The sequence below is a fragment of the Opisthocomus hoazin genome, chromosome 5 (genome assembly GCF_030867145.1).
Source record: "Opisthocomus hoazin isolate bOpiHoa1 chromosome 5, bOpiHoa1.hap1, whole genome shotgun sequence".
Classification (NCBI taxonomy): domain Eukaryota; kingdom Metazoa; phylum Chordata; class Aves; order Opisthocomiformes; family Opisthocomidae; genus Opisthocomus; species Opisthocomus hoazin.
The window spans coordinates 63,561,909-63,583,425 of NC_134418.1; the positions used below are offsets into that span (position 1 = coordinate 63,561,909).

A 21,517-nucleotide genomic window follows, 5' to 3' on the forward strand; every position below is an offset into this window, starting at 1 on the left:
CGGATGTACGTGCGAAATGAGGCTGGCCACAGCTCTGGCTTGTGCTGCTCTCCCTTCACAACAAGAAGTTTCATGGAGGAATAGCAGGAATTTATTCAGTGAGTCTTTTTCCCTTTCAAATTAAAAACTAACATGAATTTCCCCTCTTAATTGTTATTATGATATTCCTATAGTGGTAGAATTAATGTAATGAAGTCACACATCAATTTTCGTTACATCCATTACTAGTACTGCTTACTTTTTTATTATCTTATTGTCCAAAATGTGCAGTGACAATGCAAGATGCTACTGAGCTAAATAATCCGTGAACTTCCTTTTTGGCAGAGACACAGAGCTCTTTGTTACTTTACCATCACAGTCTTTACTTTGTTTAAAACCTGTAAATACAAACTGAAATGTTATTATACATTTCAAGCAGAAAACTGAAGGGATGCTGCCCTAGTTTAACCTGATCTGCAACGTATACATCTGTAGTAGGCACTGTGGTGTTGGGTTGATGGTTGGACTTGATGACCTTAGAGGTCTTTTTCCAACCTATGATTCTATAATTCTATGATTCTATAAAGGTGGCATTTAGGAATGGTGAAGCTTCCAAAACAGCTCAAGGAGTTCCATGCCCAGTTCCAATTAAAAATCAAAATATGTCATTGTTTTCAAACACAGAAACCTAATTTGCTGCCAACAACACATTCATGAGTAAAGCAATACATTCTAATTACCTAAGTATCTCTGGTTCCAAGCAGTTGTCTGACAAAAATACATAGTTAGGATGTTTTTTTCCTATTCTCTCTGTAAAAGCAAATTAAGAACACTGAAAAATCTGCCTTCCTTGCACTGACAAAAGTAAGTGGATTAAACGGGCACTTTGTCAGACTCCCGGAGACAACTTCTGCTTGGGAGCAGGAGGTCTGCTTTGCTAGAAATCTCAGGAAACACATCCAGCAAGTAGCATTTGCCCCTTTTGCGTTTCTGTGCCTGTGCCACAGTCTTATGAAATGAGATAACTATCTACCCCGACAACAGCTGTGCTAGTGCCAGAGCGCTCGGCCCACGCTGTCCTCCATAGGCTCCAGGCTTCTGACCTTTGGCTGGCTGAGGACTGGCCCTGGAGCCAAAGGCACCCTGCAGCCCCCTGCTTCGGGCACAAGAACAGCTAAGGTTTTTGGTTTCACTGAATACCAGCTGATCCATGGTAGCTGAGGAGCTGGCTTTCGGTGTTTTGCTGCCAGAACAAGTAGTATAGTTTATACATGCAGCATATTTTTCTATTCCCTTATGACATTGAGAAGATGTTTCATATTTCAAAAACAAGCACATTTATTTTTGTTTTACAGTTTTACTACCTGCGTTAATGACCCACTATCACCACTGAATTCTTCTGTGCTTTTTCTTTAATTGCATTTGTATTTCTCCCACTCATGGTCAAAAAAACAAACGCAAAACACTAAAGTGGTTGCATCTCAGCTCAGCACTCCTACCCTCCATTAAAAAATTAGTAAAAATAATTAGCACATTTAATTAATAGACACAGGAGGAGCTCCAAACCCACTACAGAATTTTCACACAGCTTGTTCATCACATTCAACATAACTCAGCAACTACCTAATTAATATCACTGGGTCATTACACCAACACTTTTGCTGGGTACTGATGTCAACTGATCTGCAGGGTATTTGGATTTGAAAGAAATACAATAAAAATTCTTGACTTTCACTTTCTAAAAAATAAGTGCACTGCATTCGTTGGTGAGGCTGCTAATACCTAATGTAATTGCTAAAAGATCATAATCTGATACGATGACTGTGATTTGACATTTAAATAAGTATGTTAAAGTTGTGCGTTCATCTCAAAAAGCAAAACACTATTTCAGTACCTGAAGGGGGTCTACAAGAAAGTTGGAGAGGGACTTTGGACAAGGACATGTGGTGATAGGACAGGAGGTAATGGCTTCAAGCTGAAAGAGGGTAGATTTATATTAGATATAAGGAAGAAATTCTTTACTATGAGAGTGATGAGGCACTGGAACAGGTTGCCCAGAGAAGCTGTGGACGCCCCTTCCCTGCAAGTGTTCAAGGCCATGTTGGATGGGGCTTTGAGCAACCTGGTCTAGTGGTAGGTGTCCCTGCCCATGGCAGGGGGTTGGAACTAGATGATCTGTAAGGTCCCTTCCAAACCAAACCACTCTATGATTTCTACCTTGCCCTCGGAAGTTTGCAAAACCCATACAGTAAACTGTCAAGTTATCTTTTTTTTTTAATGAAAAACCAAACATTTGTTTGGTGATAGAGTACTCTAGCCCAACATATTGTGTTTTGGACCTCACTAATGTGCACTAAATAAAAACTAGCTAATACAAACACATGACAAAGGTTAGAGCCCAGTTTCCAACCACTTCAGTAAGATGTACCTGTCCCTGCTCATTACTGACAGTGCTAAGCAGACACGATACCACAGCATTACATTTTAAACATAGAGAGCATCAATTTAATAACCATTCTTCTACTTTTTATTAGGTATACATGAGCAAGCGTTACATCTTAAGAGTGATACTACTACATCAGAACTTCACACACTCAATTCCTCTCAGTTGTATAAACACAAAGTTACACCAAGAAAAGGCCCTTCTTTCTCAACATCCACTAATAGAAGAAAATATATACAGGGCACATAAAAGCCATTGCCACCATATCAGAAGTCATTTTGTCAAGTCACTTATACTCTTTTTCATTCATAAACCTTGAGCAACTACTGAAGCATGTATTACCACACACACAGAATTAAGTGCACTCTTTAAAAGCTTCTAACTGAGATGGTCTTAAGTTAGGTTTGAACAAAATGTGCCCTGTCTCTGGAAGTGTTCGGGTTTTTAAGAGTTGAACAACATTTAGATGGATGCTAAAGTACATTTTCATATTTCCACTTTTAATTCTTTTTTTTTCCAGCAAATAAGACAAATAATTTCATTTCTGACATATGCTGGGTGAAACAAATATGCTTTACATGTACACTGGATCACTGCTTTACAGATGAGGCTGAGGCATTAAATCCAAAATGGCTAAAGCTCCAGATGAAGACATATCTCTTCAAAAAAATTACAGCAAGCTACATTATTCAAAACTATTCAGCAAGCATTCAGGCAACAGCATGATGGATGCGGCAGGCCAGTCTGGGTACACAGTTAATGAATACCGCACTCGTGAATAGTCACTGCATAATGTGGAGCCTGATGTGGACATGACACTCGCACGTGCTTCATGTTCAGTACCATGCGCAGTCCGCTGGACTTCAGCCGGACCAAGCACTACAAATCCCAGCTACATACATGCGTCTGTAGAAAAATGCAGGGGCACCGGTTTTATGATATGTACATGGCAAATAGTTAAGAAATTACAAAAGACCTCCGACTGTGCCTTTGTGAACTTTTTACTGTTTACTGCAGTCATGATTTAATGACAACACTAATCATACAAAACCACGTATTTGGTTTTTCAATAGGCTATGGCACATCACAAGCACACAACTCACCCACATTAATGTGCATTACTTGAATAAATTCCCCACTGCTTATATCACTGAATATAAAGGTCTTCCTTACATATTTGAGTAATCAATACTTGGAATCAAATAAGTCACATTTCACCAGGGAAAAGGAAAATGAATGAGGTTAAATTAATGCTGTCACTTTCTATAAACCGGCAATAGTTTCCTGCTACAGATACCACTAACTTCATTATTTTACAACAGGAAATCAACGCTGTAGCATATTTTAAAAGTCTAATTTACTTAGAGTAATAAAAAGGCATCCTCAAGGCTCATCATGAATGTCATATTATGCTTAATTTTAAACATTCCATCTTAAGAAAAGTATGCAAAAAATCTCAGCGAATCAAGTTGATTAATATTTTGCATTTGTATGCAGTAGTGCTCTCTATTCACCGAGTACTATATAAACATTATTTTATTAAATTTCAAAGCAATTGTGTTAGGTGTGATAATAAAATGTCTCTGTCTAACATTCTTTATCTCAGCAATACACCCTTTAAAACAGAAGCAAAAGTAGCAAATTAATGCAGCAAACTCACTTACAGAGAAAAGGTCAGAAATGAGGCAATTCCAGACTTCTAAAGCCATGCTAAGACTAACAGGGCACAGAAATCTACATTCAAAGTAGAAGCATCTACACGAGGTTTGCAGGTATCTCCTGGTCTTCAGTTGTATGGTTAAAGAAAAAGTTATGAGATATTTTTTAATTTTCTAGTACTCATCAGGGTTCATAGTGCCTTTTTGCAGGAACCCCATTTCATGAGGATGCTGCTGGAGGGAAACCAGCTCATTAGGGAAAAGCTGAGAGGACAGAACAAGAACACAAGGAACAAATGAACGGGAGTAATAAATAAAAAAACCACCCGCAAACAATAAAAGAGGTAACAGATCTTTGCCTCTTTCTCCTTTCTACCTCTGTATTTTAATTAATATGGGGTTCCACTTTCGGGAATGATGCCTCCTTGCCTGCCAATTGGCTCGTAGTTCGTCTTTTGAAACTCACTCCTTAATACCCATTTCTCTCAGAAATTCCCCCAACAGTATCTTATTGTCTATTCACAAATGGTGACTAAAATTATGGTGGATCAATACAAGTATTTTGTTAAATTATTATTATATTGTCAACTTCAGTAGAAAGTCACAAAGACATATCCTCACCCTAGCAAATGCTATTCTTTTCAACCACAGCAGCTAAAAGCAGAAGCTATTGTAAACCAGGCCTTAACTAACAAGAGTGTCTCAAAATCTGGAGCTCCTAATAGCAGTTAAGTGACTTCGTCAATTAGGCAACCCATGAACTGTATTTATTAACCGTGGCACGACACTTCAGAATTGCTGTGTTTCAATGATACAGCTTGCTGCATACAGCCTCCTGACCAAGGAATAGTTTGCAACATTCAAGTCAAAGATGCGATGTTAGCCCTCGTATTTGTGTAATTTGTCATTTTAGAGATTTTCGTAGGCTCTTGAAGAACAGGTATTTGCCTGATTCCTTAGTTATCCCTCTGTAACAACTGAAGAAAGAACTGAATTCTTTTCCAACTACACCTCTTCATACATCAACATACGCGTTAAAATACTGAACAGAGCTTCTCCGGAACATTTCCCCCTATAGTGATTCCCCACAGATTTCCTTATAAAGAGCTAAAGTGTGGCACAAGTGAATTGTAATATGGCTCTAGGACCGATGGTCTTAACCACATAAATGGTAGAATCAGCATCAATACGTAGAACATCAATAGGATTTTTAGTGCACTGCAAATAGTTACAGCAGTGTTGATAACTTTGACTTCCAGAAGAGAGTAACTTTAAGGTTTCATTCAAAAAGCAGCATTTTGTGTCATATTTTTATACTCACAAACACCTTCATTTTGACAACAGACCCAGAAGCACATGCATTAACTCCCAGTTGACTTCAGTACAATACATGTGTGAGTGTCAGATATACAAATCCCTTTCAACTACTAGAGAAACAAAAGGAACTTGTTAGGAATGTAAACAAATACTGCTACAAAACTGCTTAAATATGTAAAGCTGATATAACACAGGGCTGAATTCTATATACAACGGACAGCATGTACCAACAGGGAAGAGGAGGCTCACAAATCTGTATATCTGGGCTTGTCTTGAATGACTTTTGGTAAAGCGAGCCATAGCTAAACGATCAAGCCCATCCCCTTAAAGAAGACTTTGTAAAGAGTCAAACAAACCAGTTAGTAGCAAATACTGTGGAAAATCATCTACTCTTCAGGCTGGTCACATACCGAAAGAGCTAAATAGTCCCTTGGTTTTATTCAAATTCAACTAGAATAACAAATTCTACCATAACAGTACTCGCCTGTCCTCAGTGTGTGATCGGTTGTCTTTTTGTTTATGAAGGGGGCAAGATTAAAGGTCTTTTGAAAAACATATATTGTTTCCCAATTATCTGCAATACCTTGTATGTGCATGCCCGGAAATATGATCACTTCCGCTCTGAAGAACTTAAGAAAGTTTAAAACTCTGATCTTGAATGTGATCACTTCATCACTCCTGTTATTATTATTATTGCTTAATACAGCAATCAGAAAAGCAACTTGTCAAAAATGACTAGATGTCAGTATCTAACTGGGGTTTTACATACTTTAGTAGTGTGTAAATGTTAAAAGACTTTGCAAATCAAGCCTCTTCTCTCAATATCTTAACAAGAGAATTAAGATGAGGACTTACAGTCCACCACATCTAACCATTTTGTGCCAGATCCTAACCGAATATAAAGACATCAGCTTTATCTGGTGAAATTGTTTCAAATTATACTGTGGCTCTATCCTTCCAATTCTTTGTTCCAAGTGAATGACTCAAAAACAACAGTGACAACTAGGCAAAGCCTGAATTTTTTGCAGCTAGACCCACCACCAAATAAATTAAAGAGCAAATATTAATAAGAAAAACACCTTTGTGTTTGAAGACAACGTGTATACTGCAACATGTGTGTACATTACTGCTCAGAATAGAAATGGTCACCATCCTTCAAAGGGCAGTGTACATCTTTCTGTTTTAAAAGCATCTCATTTGCTCTGGATAATGAGCCAAGAGTAGAAAGATTATGTATCATATCACATCTCCATCTTAATTATTTTTCTATCAAGTATAATGTCATTTAGGTGTTATGATCTTAGCTGTTCCAGAAGCTGCTACATATCTTTATAATAATACACTCCACTTAGCTTTTCCATCACTGTTAATTCAGTGCTTTATAAATATGAAACAGGAGGAAAACACAGGTAAGGCCAAGTGCAAGATGTTAGGGAAGTTTATTTACGGAAAATGGTTCTGCCAGTTAATTTGTTTCCAATAGGTCCAGGGAATGAACAAGTCTAAATACTACAATTTCTTACAAAATGTAATGTTTTGTTTTAAAGATTTCTGACCCACGTTTCTTCATGCATGAGTTGACTTTCTACAAGCATTTAATAGCATTATTCAGTACTGATTAGAAATGGCCTTTTCTGTGCAATTAAATTTGTTGCATCCTTGCTCCCTGTAATTTGGGAAACTATGATCACACACACATTGCTGCTACAAGCCTCCACACTTTCTGGCTATTTTGCTTTCTACCAAATAAAATGGAACAGATGACTTATCCTACAAGTAGATATGCAAACAGGTTTAAAAAGCAGCATACAATGGTTAAACAGAATTATCATAGAGGTAATTCAGACAATTCACATATATTCACAGAGTTATCATACACAGAACATTTGAAACAGGAGCATAATTCAAGCAGCTTATCTGTAACCACTGCTAAATTTGCATCAAAGGAGGGACCAAAACTGAAGATGCCGTACACCCGCAGGCACATGTCTCAAACCCCACTGCCACACGAGTCTGCTTGAATGTGGACCATAGGTACCTACGTGGGTGGATGGAGAAAGAGGGGTCAGAACATAGCAGGTAAAAGAGAGGGCGAGAATCACTTCTACTCAAAAGCATGTTACTGCCATAACAGAGTATCAGAATAGAGTACAAACTCAGAGCCCTACCTGGGATTGAGCACGAGTCTCACATCTTCGAACCGTAGGGAGTTAGCAGGACTTTTCCTGCTCATGGACTAGGCCCTACACTGTCCCATGTCACAGCCAAAGGAAATGCAGGATTCCCCACTGCAGATGCCACGACTTAGCAAGACCTTGAGTAATCCTATTACAAAATCGTTCTGAGCACACCATGAGTTGACCTTGCTTGTAGCATGCTATTAATCAAGGCAGTGCAACAGTGCTTTAACCACCCATGAGATAAGGGAACAAGTTACACTCATGTCTCAAGTCAAACCTTTATTTGAAGCATATTATTCTGGCACAGACCATTGCTGATATAATTGTGATCCCATTTTGTGTTTCTGGTAACTGCCTGGGGTAGGCAGCAGTCATTTTAAGTATCTAGAAAACCAGATGGGTCTGTCTGCCTTTGGTGCTGGAATTCTTCTGTAGCTGTAAAAATCACTTCCATTTCATAACTGAACATACAAAGTCCAAATGCAGTATAAAGAGTATCTTTCTCTTAAATGGCAAACACATTTAGAAATAAGACTACAAAATGCGTATCGCTCTTCCCCTTCCAAGAAAATGACTCTTTTATTTCCAAGTAATTGTACTGAATACATTTACTTTATATTTCTGGAATAATAATACCTTGCTGAAGACATTCAGTATTTGTCTGACTCACCAGAACGATGGTGATGTTGTTCTTCTAGGAATTCCAAGTCAAGCATTAGGTCATCTTCATCCAACTCACAGGAACCCAAGTTATTCAAAACATCCTAATACATATTAAAAAAATAAAAAAAGAGAAGCATTTAGACAGCTGTGTTAACCAAACTGTTCTGCACAACATAATAAGCAAGCAGATCTGGAAAAATACGTTTAAGCAGGCGCTACAGAAAGTTTTTCTTCTAACACTGGACCAGTGAGAAATTGTATGAAACAACTGTCCAAGTAGAAATGTATTTGCCACCATTCTGTTTTTACAGGTTCTCGAGTATTTAACAGAAAAAATCCCTGAAGTACAAGTAATACCATCTATTTAACTAATTCTTTGTACTCCGCAGTGACAGTTTTGAGTCTCTCCAGGTTTAATCATAGCTTTTTATGAAGCATAGAGATGTTATTTTTAGCACAGCATAGAAGTATCAGTACTTGGTTTTCATTAAATTTTGGAATTCTAAGCACTGCCTGCCCTTACCAATATACTCTGAAGACAAATTCACTGTTCTATTTATCCAAGGGATAAAGAGCCACAAATGTAGGATAAACATGAAATTCAGGCTCGAATGATCAACTTATGAAATTTGAAGTATTAAGGTGGGTGGTATATGCTTAAATGGATAAAGAAGAAAGCCTGACTGTGAAGTGTACCTGCTTAGGTCCCCATTCCCTTTCTGTGATAAATTTTGTTGGAATCATAGACAGATAGGACAGGTTTATACAACGCATACTCTGGAAAGTCAAAAAGTGTGGGGCCACAATCAAAAGAGGGCAAAGTAGTAGCTTTTCATACTATGTTTTCCCTACAGGATTAGCTTTCCAGAAGATAAAATGACTAGTTATGTCTCAGGTAGACATCTTTACTCTGTAAGCTCCGAGTACAGCAATATTACTACTCAGGCTTCATTTGGAGCCCTGAAACAGCGTTGAGCTCAGCCTTTGTGAAGCCCTGCCCGCACAAGCAGCGCCTGAAGCCAGACACAGGAATGGCAATTGGTCTTGGAAGAGACGCACCGCCAACGGGGAACAGAGCCACACACAGGGAGCCGTGGCTGAAGGAAGTCTCTCCTCTGCCATCCAGGGAGAAACAGCAGCAGGGAGAAGACAACCCACACCAGGGCATGTTGTTCCCCATTCCTGCGCTCACCACAGGCAACTTTGGAAAATGAGGTGATGAGGCAACTGTTTTCTCTAGTCTCTACCAACCTAAAGTTGCTATACTCCATGTATTAAAAGAGATACTCATTCCCCGTTTTCCTCCCATGTATAATTTCTCCTATGGTCCTTTCTTTTGATCTGATAATGTCATGATTTTCTCCACAGTCACCAACATCTAATAAAAGACAATCCATGCATTCTCCAGCTGGCATTTTGTTTGCAAATGCACAAGTGATATTGCAACAGGCTTAATTTTTCAATTCATTCACAGTCAAAAAAAAGTCAGTAGATCCTGCATAGCTGCTGGCACCCCATACATCTCACATGCTCCCAACACAAATGTAACCCAGACAACACGGGAATTCAGTGCGAAAGAGGCCAGGTGATCATCCCAAAGTATCAAGCTGTCTGTGAGATCTCTGTATAGCAATCTGCTGGACAGAAAGCAGAGAAATATAACAGTAGTACACAATAAACTAGCAAATGTCCTCCCTGACCAGTTCCAACCATATTTTTTTATGCTTCTTCTAATTCTTTGAAGTATTTTCTCCCATAATAGATGCCAATTCTTGTTCACACTCACAACTTAAACTTATTCAACCCTTTCGAGTAATTACTTTTTCAAATTCTGTTTTCAACTCTTTCACTAACAACACGCAGGCAACACAAGGACTTTTTCCTGCATCCTTTCGCTGACTTACAATCAGCACAAGAAAACCTCTTCTGAGATACAGAACCCAATGCTAATGTTGTTACTGTATTTACAGATGCCAAGCACAGAAAGTGACAATTGTCAAGCACAGAGGCCCTCACAAAAGCAGTGAGCAGCATTGTACAGAAGGAAAATATACATCACAGGAACATCACAGTGACATCAAACACACATCTTACCCCCTCTGCCTTAACTCAAAGAGCTGCTGACAAGCCTTCATCATAGTGACTGTTTCTTTCTCTTATGCTGACAAAATGTAGATGTTCAATGATCAAATTATTTATTACTATACAGTACAAAAGCATAAAAATAAAATATGAAAATACAATACAGAGATGCATTATATCAGGTTTAGTGTAACTGATACTTAGGCAGACACAAACTTTTCTAGTCTGGATTTGTGTTTACACACAAAAATACCCAAACTACAACTAGTTTACTAAAAAAATTTTAAAGAAAAAGTGTTCTCTATTAAATGAAAGTGGGAGAATACACATTGCTCAGTATTACAGATAACCTAAAACTTAAATAACTTTCGAATCACTGTTGGAGCCAGCGAAACACTGAAGATTGAAAATCTCATTTAGGGCTTATGTGTATCCTTTAGTACTTAATATCTTTCAAAATAGTAGCAGCATGACACTTCTAAGATTTGTTCACTGTTCTTTTTCACAAATTCCAAGAGCACTGTCTGACATGACTGAAGTATCTTCAGTCCAACTGTTACTACCAGCTGTATTTCAGAAGGAGAATCAATGATTATGGCAAATTAAGAGAAGATGAACATAAGGAAACGGTGTTTAAACAAAGGAAGAGTTTGTGGATTTTTGTTCTCTTTAAATTTAGATGCTATTATGAACTCGAGCTTGATCAAATGGTATCTGAAATACTCAGAGAATGTATAATGTATCTTGCTTATATGTTGTTTTATTAATGTAAGAAAAGCATTTTGGGGACAAAGTTCAGAAGAACAATACCTGCAATTTTTAAGCCACAGCTTAAAGTTTTTCCTGCCAGTAGACGCAAAAGGTAAAAAGGTTGAAATACACAAGTTTGTTCTTTACCTTTAAGTTATCACCTATATCACAGTTGACCAATGGAATCTATGTCAATACCAGTGCTAAGCATCCTTTGATGAGCCATACTACTAGTAATGAACGTGATTTCATGCTAATTGAGCATCTCCTACATCTTGTGCAGTAAATTCTGTGTGGTCTGAAATCTTGGGAGATTGCCTGTGAAAATGTAGTGATTCACAGCCATCATCAAAAAACAAATTCTACTTGATTTGGAAAAAACAAGAACACATAAACAGAACTGCAGTTTTCTAAATTGAAGAAAGTCCACCAGGTAAGCTGGACCAAAAGGAAGAAGTTTGTATACAATTCTCCCCCTACATATTATTGCCTTTCAGGAAAGTCTTCACTTCCAATAACCTTCAGAATGGAGGCAAACCATGCTCTGTCTGTTCTATCTGTCCTGTGAGGATGATGTGCACTTCACTCCTGACAGCAACATCTCTGCTTGTCCACCTGAGCTGAGGGCTCCCAGCTGCCTTCCCAACGCACCTGTGACCCCCTTGCCTTCCCTTTCCTACAGCCTTTTTGACTGCAACTACAGTAGTAGGCAAGCTTAAGTGACAAAGAAAAGCTCCCTCACATTTATTCTTCTCAGAAGTACCTCCACCAGGGAAACAGTCTCCCTCTTTCCCCAGGAGTTCACTTGTTCTTCATAAAGTGATAATTCATGGAACAGGGAACAAACAAATTAAAGCAGCTACTGTCCATCACAGTGAGAATGAGGGCTTGGCAGAGAGAGGTGCTCTGCCTGCCAGGGGCATCAGTGGTGTCTGTCCAGCTGCTCCCCTTTTCCCATTGCCCACTTCTGCGGGTGGAGTCCTTCCGCAATTACCAAACAGAAACAAAATCATGAATGCAGAAAAGCGCACCCAAGTAGAGGGCGTCAGTTAGGTTCCCAGGGCTGTGCTAACTGAGTAATATTTTCTGAAAATATACAAGAGAAAAGGGCTCCTAGAATGACCTGCCTAATGCCACAAAATGGCTCAGCGGTACCACTGCGAGTGCACGCCAACATGCTCCGCTCCTCTGCCTGCTGGCCAGGTGCCATCACTCCTTCGTTGCTATGACAATTAGTAACAATTGTAATTTCTTTTTAAGTTTAAAATCTCTTGACCCTTTCCCCATTCTTCCCCTCACCACTGCTGTTGCATTCTTTGAACAATAAAGCATTTAAGTTTTAAAAAAAGAAAAGAGACAGATCAAGCCCTAAAGAGCATTCAAAGTGAATAATTTCAAGGCTTTGCTACATAAAGAAAAATAAATGAATGCTTCCATCCAGGTCCCAAAAAAACATTTGTTGTGTATTTATGGTGGCATACCTTTTATTTATTCCAGGAGGGAAACCATTTGGTTAAGGCAGATGCTCTGCAGCAAAAACCTCTTCATTGACTCTGTAATAGCCCCTTAGGAGCTTTAAGACATATTTCCTACTTCTGGTCTCTGCTTCCCACTTGACCTCTACCACCATTTCGCCGTTATGACAGACCAGAAATTAATATGACGGTGCTTTTTTCTTCTAGTTGATCTGGAACTTGATCATAATCTGTGAGTATGAACAGACTTAGTCGATCACTTGCCCATGTCTCTCTGATTTTCCTGGTCAAGACAGGCTGCAGCCCTAGTTTACCTACCACTCTTCCCCCTTCAACTTGGTGAAATAACACCATCATTTATACAAGTTTCTATTTAAACAAGAGTTTAACAGTGATGTTTTAAATGTTACTAATTCAGAACAAAAGGAGTAATTCATACATTGGTTCAGGCTGCTTTTGGTAACTGATAACAGCTGTATCAGAACAGGATGTTAATCCAAGCACATTTCAAGCATCAGTAACTTTTCAGTAACAATTTTCATATTTAAAATTCTTTCAGCAACAACAAGAGGTATAAACTGCTGTTTCTCATCCAACAGCTAGCTGAAGATCTTACTCAGAGCTCATTGAACTCAATAGTATTCGATTCATCTGTGATTGGGTCCAGATGGTGTTAACGACCTTAAGAAATATGACCTAAGAATCATTTTATTATCGAAAGATACACAGTGATTTGCATGGATATGGTTCAGAAACAGCAAAATGTTACAGGGATACAGATGTATTAGACATATAGATCCTCCCAGACAGACTGTATCTATCTGGATAGTAAGTTTATTCAGGGTTGCTGAAGGGGGCTTCCTTCCTACCTTAGTTCCCTCCCTATCCGACTTTCTCTCCTCCCGACTTTCCTTCCTCTAATCACTCAGAGAAAATCTAATGCAAAATACATGAATTTTCAGTCCTTTTCCAGAATAGTCAAGTATGTAATTATTTTTAGAGTCTATGACACTTAAAAATGAGTTTGAAAGCTAGAATAAATAAGAACAGCTTTAGTAGTAAATACATATAAAGTGCTCAACATAACAGGTCTCACATCTACTATTGGGCTTAATCAAAAGATGAAATGCAAATAACATTTCTTTATGATGTGCCATTTACTATGTGGAGTTTGTTAATTATTATTCCAAATAACCAACTTACACATATAAAACCCTTGTGAAATCACTGCTTATGGAATTATATTATACTTATCTGAAAACTGACTACTCTGGTATTCAGAAATGACAATAAAACATATGTATGAATACACAGATACACTAAAGCATATTATCTTGTTAAGCAATACAATTCAGTTCCAAAACAGACCTACAAAATCATATCAATTGCACAAGATATAGAAACAAAGCAGGGTAAATCCAGGTAGAACTGCATACTTACAACTAATATGCAAAATCAAGGTGAATAATTTGGTTTAGGTGACAAATCTGCCCATTTCAAAGAGCCAGTAGCCAATGGCACCACTCAAAAGATTCATTTATTGATGTTTTCACACATTTTTATTCTAGACTTCTTGCTCCCATACCACTGAAATAATAAAGCAACAGCAAGGTCCTAAAGGCAACAGATAAGTCCTCTGTCATTACCAGGATCATTGGAGAGTTGTATACATTATTTTGTAATTTTATTCTAATTATCATGCAGTCCCTAGTCAATACAGTGTTCAATGGCTTCTGTTTCTATTTCATTTTCTATGCTAGTATCTTGAGGGAGATTCAGCCCTTGAAAAATATTATTTTCCCAAGCAAGCGGATGCAGATTCTTTTTCTGCCCAGTGCTTTTGTGTATCCACGCACAGGCTACCATTGGGACCTGGCATTTTCCAGTATTCTTCAGGGTTCTTTCACACAGGTGACAGATATTTCCATTTCATTACAGTATTGTGATACTGCAACAAAATCTTGGATACTGCTTGGAGATTGTTCAAGACCTCTGAGAACTTCATGAAGCTATAAAACCGAAGCACTGACATGTTTGCAATTACTCAGTTCATAAACATTTCTGTCAGACACATATACGACTGAAGACAGCATTCATAGAAGTCACTGAAAGTTAACTCAGGTTATACGTACATGGATATAACCTTACTATCATGAACTTGAACATATTGACTACATTTTAATCTTTAGTGTATGCTTTGATCAAGCTTTGCACCTGTGCTCAGCAAACACACTTTTTCCTGGAAAGCATTTTGTCACTGCGCTCCCCCTGGTGCGTGCCTATGCAAGACACTCGCCACTGCCGCAGTTCAAACCGAGCAGATGAGTTTTGGTCACGGGCATCACTCCTTGAAATGCCATTTTTCATCAGCACCTATGTTACATACAGACGCATTTCTCCTCAAGAATCGCTAATCCTACTTCACTATCACTTTAGAGACTACACCAGGAAAGCCTTAAAATACAGTGGAATATTTTTTTAAAGCTTTTTTCCCCTGACATAATAGCCTGTGTCTCATTTGCATAAGTGATTATGCAGCAGTCACGGGATTTTCAAAGATATTTTTAGAACTACAAGAACAGAATTTTAAAAACTCACTTTTCAAAAAAAATGCTTTGGGTTCTGTTCTGTTTTATTTTCCTTTCTTCCCATATTGGCCTCCAGACATCTTTCCGATCATCCTCCTCTGTGTTATTGTTCTCAACCATTTCTGAATACAGATTTTCACACATTATTGGTTGGGGGTTTTTTTCAAAATATAAGGATTTAGTGTTTATGTGTCCCCATTGAAATGATATACTAAATGTGGTTTATAAAATTCCTCTCAGAGAAAGACAGTCTAGTATTGCATGTATGTTTGCATTTAATATTATAGACTCCTTTTTCCTTCACTGTAGAAATATACGTGAAGGGCTATTTAAGATCAATACTTCTGCAAGAGCACACAGAAAACACACTCTAAGAATAATTTGATTCTTTTGTAAAGTCATATGTATGACAATTCACCTGTATCTACTCAGGGTGACTGCGTATCTGATGCTGGAATAGATCAGAATTAAATACTTGTTTCAAATCTGAAATGATTTCTAGAGATTGCCAAAAGATAGTACTTCATCAAAATTGTATTCAGCAAAGGAACATGGCATACAATCAGCAGAGGAATGAAAACTGAGATATACTCAAGGAAGAAGAAAAACCTTGAGCTATTTAAAGTAATGTTAACTCCTAGAACCATGCCTGCATAATTCATGGACATACTGAAGTATTTCCCTTTCTGCACTCTTCCACACACTTCAAAGGGAAAATGAAAATACACAAAACCCAGAAAACAGAAAAACCTTTAAAAATACAAAATCCCTACCAACAGCCTAAAAATCTCTATATCAATTATAAAGCTTATGGACACCTTTCATATACCAAGAGCAGCTTAAAAGTGTTTTTTTTACCTGAATAATACCACCCAAAAAGCATATTATTCCCTACTTGAGTAAACTAGAGACTGCAGAAAGGAAAAAATAAATCTTGTAACTTCTGGTAAGGACATTTTCTGTAGCTAACGTCTGGAAATCCATTTATAATATAAATTAATGTGCCCTTAAGAACCAAAGACAGAAAATTATCAGTGGAGAGAACTGTCTAACTATAGAGCTCAGGTCCATCATACTACTCTTCAAAATATTTTTTGCACGCACACTGTCAGCTGCGCAAGGGAAGTGCAGTATTTTCCATCCTATTCTTGTTTCTGCCCTTTCAATTTTCTCTATGCATTACTCAATGTCTGCAATGATGCTCCTTTTGCCTGAGAGATTATAACTAACGAACTCCCCTAACACATCTCAGTTTGCACTCACCCACGTGGGGTTCGTTCTGCCACAACATGGTCAGCTTGCTGAAGGCACGGAAGTGTAACACAGCAAAGCCCAAGCACTGCTGGCAGCAGGAACAGGAGCTGACTGCTGCTGTCCAACCATGTGTCAGTCAGGATCAGACAACAGGGGGAAGTGGCACCTACCTTCAGAAGTTCACAGGCAAAAGGATTCGAACAAATAAGGTGTTGATGTACAGCACCAACATTCACTCTCCCCATGTCAATCAGCCTTCCTGTCATTGGGAAAGCACGCATAGGCATCATATGGCAGGGTACTTCGACACCCAGCGCTCACCAGCCCACCTCCCACCGCAAACCTACAAGGACTCCTCTTACACAGCAGATGCTGTAGATGCTGGCAGCTAGTCTTGGATACATTTGCTGCTGTTGAGGTATCCAAATGCTACAGCACTGATGAGGATAACATGCAGCTGAAAGCCACAGGTTGGTGACCCTACTGCAAGCATTGATGACAGTTCAATGGTGTAACCTGCCTCTAAGAGCACACCCGTGAATGCCAATGGATTCACCTTTGCAGGTGTAACCAAAGATGCACTTACTATTTGCTTGTTCTCCACTCTGATATACACACACTAAAATGGAGGGGCAATAGTCAGTGTACATATTCTCTGTAACACAACAATGCCACTAAAAGCATAACTGGTAACAACTTCAAAGTATTTTATAACACTGCTAAGCACAGGTATATAAATAACATGCAACTCCAAAGATTCAGAGAACAGTGGTGTATTTGCACAAACGATGTACAGGAAAACATGCAAGCAATAAAAACATGGCAAGATGACAACAAGGAGGTATAACGGGCAGGAAGGTGTGTGATGGAATCAGAACTAGTCCTGGTCCCGAAAACAAGGTGACCTATAGGAGAGGCAGACAAGGTCGCCTCTCCTTCCCTTTGGAGCGGAGGCTGAGAAACACAAACCCACCAAGGGTGAGCAAGCAAAGAAGTAAGCAGCAGCATACTTTGGCTACATTTTCCAACACCTGAGAGTGCACGAGCTTGGCCCCGACTTGGTCCTCAGTGAGGGCAACAGCAAGCACCACCGCCACCACCGGCACCCACACCCCAGCGAAACTGGCCTTGTTCATCAGTCTCCTAAACAGCCCCATCGCAGCCATCTAATTCCTACACTTACCAACACATACTTGTATGTGCACACACCCACTTACAACATACAGACCAGCTGCATGGACAAACAGCTCTTAGAGAGCTGGTAGGCAACAGGTGCCCTCAGCATTTAAAATTTAGCGTACTTTATGCATCTCAAAGTATGCTAATAAATCCAGGTTCACATCAGTCCTAGATAAGGATCAGTTCTTGACAAAACTGATAGACAGCAATCATCTAGCCTTGAATTAACTATCTATCAACAGAATACCAAAATAAAAGCCACATTTTAAATGTGCACAAGCTTCTGTGCACCAGAAGGCTTGAGATTTGAGTCTGTGAATAAAAGAAAAAACAATACCATTTCAGTCGAAGAGGCACTTTTGCTGTTTGCCATTCTTTCAAATAATTCTAGAGCGCTCAGATTTACTTTCATTGTAAACAGAATCAAGACAACTGGATTTTCTGTGTTTGGAAAGAAAAAGATGTATACGTCTTTCATATATCCATCTATAATTTCATTAACAGAATCCTAGAAAAAAATTTCTTCCACTAAGAAAGTATGAAAATACAGTCAAAGAAAGGCAATAAAGCTTAAAATGACGAAATAAAGCCTCCTTTAAATAGATTCTTCTCCCCCCCACCCCCGTACATGCATATGCTTTCCTCCCAGCAGAGGGATACATCTGCAACACATAATTTGCTTTGTGGATTAGTTAATGTTTTTACAGCTTTTGTAGTAGGCAAAGAGCTATGCAAGTGTTCTAGTGCAGTCATTATCATCATATAGCTTTGGGAAAGTTTTCTACATCTTGTGTGCCAGATTTTTCTGCCAAACACAGAAAAAGCTCCTTGAGTATCTCTATCTTGCATTTATATAGGATATCATTTAGATCATTCTGTGAAATTTGTTTGTGTATTCCTCAGAGATGTGTGTACAACAGGTTATTCAATGCATGGATTGGTCAGGCAAATTTTTCCAAACCCACTCAAATAAACACTTAACTTATGGCAAAACTATTTGGCAACTGAAACTTTGGCAGCCAGAAACTTCTGGCTGTGTCCTGATAGCACCTAAGTCAATGCTTCAGCTAACATTTAAAGGGTCAAAAATTGCTTTATTAGACCTAATAAATAAAAATAAAAAAAATTATTTTTGCCTTTTCTTGGACAGTAGTACACAGAGAGGGGGAAAAAAAAAAAAGGATCTAAACATACAGCTGGTGAGGACCCAGCTGCCCAAAAAAGCAACATTTAAATTCAGGGGACACCAGAAGGAGAACCTTAGCATTTATAATCTTGATAAACCACCACCACTCCTAAGGGGCAAACCCTGGCAATCTCTTTAAAGAATATTTTTCTTCTGACAAACCCCATCAGCACAACTCTCTCTCTGCCACCATCCAACACCAGCCACACTCATCTGGCAGAGACAGCTGAAGTCAAGTCCCATTTCCCCAAAGAGGGCTAACATCGTTTAGCCTGTGTTTTCAGTATTTCTGAAAAGCACTGCAGGAAAAGGTACACATACAGTACCACATTCAAGAACCAACCAATTCTTCTTGCAAATAACCTCTCCCAAAGATCTCACAGTTCTAGTTGTATCATCTGTACTGTTGGAGTCGGCACTTTTGGATGCCAAATGAAGATAACCTATTTTACGTCTTGAGCATTATTTTATTTCTAAGAAAAGACTAAGAATTTGCTACATATGAAAAACTCAAAATTCTCCTAGACATATGATTAAATAAATAAAATATTTATGTCTAGTAACAGGAAAATTTAATATTTTCTCCCTCCCACTATTATTGTAAGCCAATTCAAGGCTGAACCTTCTGTTTCCAATTCTAATTTGTAGCCTGCAATATTGGTGATAAATCACTCAAAAGCAAGCCCTATAAATGAAACCACAAGTGACCCTTTACTATCGCACCCTTAATGCAATATCATAATAGAATGCTATTGCTAATATTATTTGAATTCTTTCTGTTTCCATGGTAACTTTGGCCTACGGCTGCTCTGGTAAACAAGGTTTTAAATCATTCTTTAAGAAAGGCTTCTGCTCAAATGTCATTTTTCCACTAATGCATACTTTTCCCCACTTTGTTTGTTTTGTTCTTTTTTTTGGAGAAAAACTGTAATGGCAATTATTGGTCCAGAAGACAGATTTTTTTGGCTATGACCATTGAATAGGCAGTGAATTTGGAACTTGAGGAAACAAGGAAACCTGTAACAAGCTCTGACTAACATCAGTAGTACAAAATACAATATTCCATCCTGGAGATGTATCTAAATCTCACAGAGACTGAGACACAACAAACCCTTGCTTGAAATTCTGTGATGCATATATTTTACAGGCTTTGTTACTGCTCTGTACTTTCAAAACTCTTTGATGCTTAAAATTACTATCTCAGTACCCACATGTGCATTTGCTCATAACAAATATTTAGCCCCCTGGACATCAGAATGTAAGAACGGCATGAATACCTATGGAACAGTGTCCAATTCTTTCCCAAGACTTACACAGGTGCTTAAACTGAATAGAAAAATGTTGTCTGCCAGACATGCCCAGCTTAAGAAGAGAACAGTATATTAGTATCAGAGGTCACCTGGGTTTTATGTCCGAATTCAGAGACAACCAAACCTGTACATTCACCTGCCAGTCACCTTGTCAGCCACAGCCGGGGATAACTGACAGAATCTGGTTCTCCCCCCTCCCAAAAAAAAAAAAAATCTGTCGATGAAGTCAGTACACTATTCAGGGCACAATCGCCTTTTCGGAGAAAAGTGGAAATACCCGAGAACACAACACTCTTGGAGAGCCATAACACTGCTTGAACTAAGGCCAGGGCAGATGTTTAGGCTACTCGTTAAGTTTTTGGGCACCCTTCTCTGGTCAGCCTACCCCAACAATAGCAGTAGTTCTATTACTGCTTCAGAGCCCAAAGAAGCAGCTCAAGCTGATTCCTTTTGTAAGGCAATGAATTCACAGCACATTTTCAGTACAACATAGCCTTTAGTAATGTTAATTACATCACAAACTGTTACTTGCTGGCAGGATGTCCAATTCCAATAATAATTTCTTTGAGTCAACATAGCTGTTTACAAATCAGACTGATATCTGGTTTATCAGATCAGGAAAATGTAATTGCTGATGCATTCTAAGCAGTGCAAGCTCTAATAATAATGTTATGTATAACATATATTATATATACATACATATGGGTCCCATACAATGTTATACACCTATCATGGAGACTGTATCAGTGTCTGGTTCTTCAGAAGAAAACAGTATTCTAAAAATTATATACTAGATTTGCTACAAACCGAAGCACGAAACCTGTTCTTCACTCTGCTTGCAGGTCTTTTACCCGGAACTGTGTCTCCACTTTTTTCTGTTCACTGTGTGGCTTTGCAGTTTCAATAGCATCTGCAATATTTCTCTGACAGTTCTCATTCTTCCTTAACAGAAATGACGTGCGTATAATGAAGAACAACAAAAATATAGTGTATTTTTTGTTTAAAGGGGCAATGAATGAAAATATGCACTCGCTTAATCAGTAACTTATTTCTTAAAGGCTCTCTGGTTTGCCATTAAATATCATATATCTTGTCACGGAATTCTTCATCCTTAGCACATGCAAAGTCTGGTATTTGAACAAGCGGGGATGGGCAGCTTATTACACTGACAAGTTAGACATCAGACTGGAGGCAATCAGGAAAGACTTAGTTCCACCAGAAAGTACTCCAAAGACCTTTTTCACTAATCAACACTTCTGCATCTTCAGTACAGAGAGTAATTGAAACTCTTCAAGGTCACAGAGACACTGTCAGAAACTTTCTCAAATCCTTACCAAAAGACTGTCATTATAACGATTTTCATTTGCCATTAATTCCCAACTACCTAATTTAGCAGGGTAGAAAGCAGTCCCCCAGTACTAATTGGAATAAATTTTTAATTTAATTGTCTAAT

General features: G+C 38.5%; 1 protein-coding gene across 6 annotated transcripts in view; it reads right to left on the reverse strand.

The window, feature by feature from the left end:
• CCSER1 (coiled-coil serine rich protein 1) overlaps window positions 1-21,517 on the reverse strand; it is a 745,310-nt gene that overhangs the window by 604,200 nt on the left and 119,593 nt on the right. For all 6 annotated transcript variants that reach the window (XM_075421506.1, XM_075421504.1, XM_075421503.1 and 3 more), the window contains one exon: window positions 8,248-8,341. In XM_075421506.1, coding sequence (XP_075277621.1) covers window positions 8,248-8,341 — 94 coding nt within the window. The remainder of the gene's footprint in view (window positions 1-8,247; window positions 8,342-21,517) is intronic.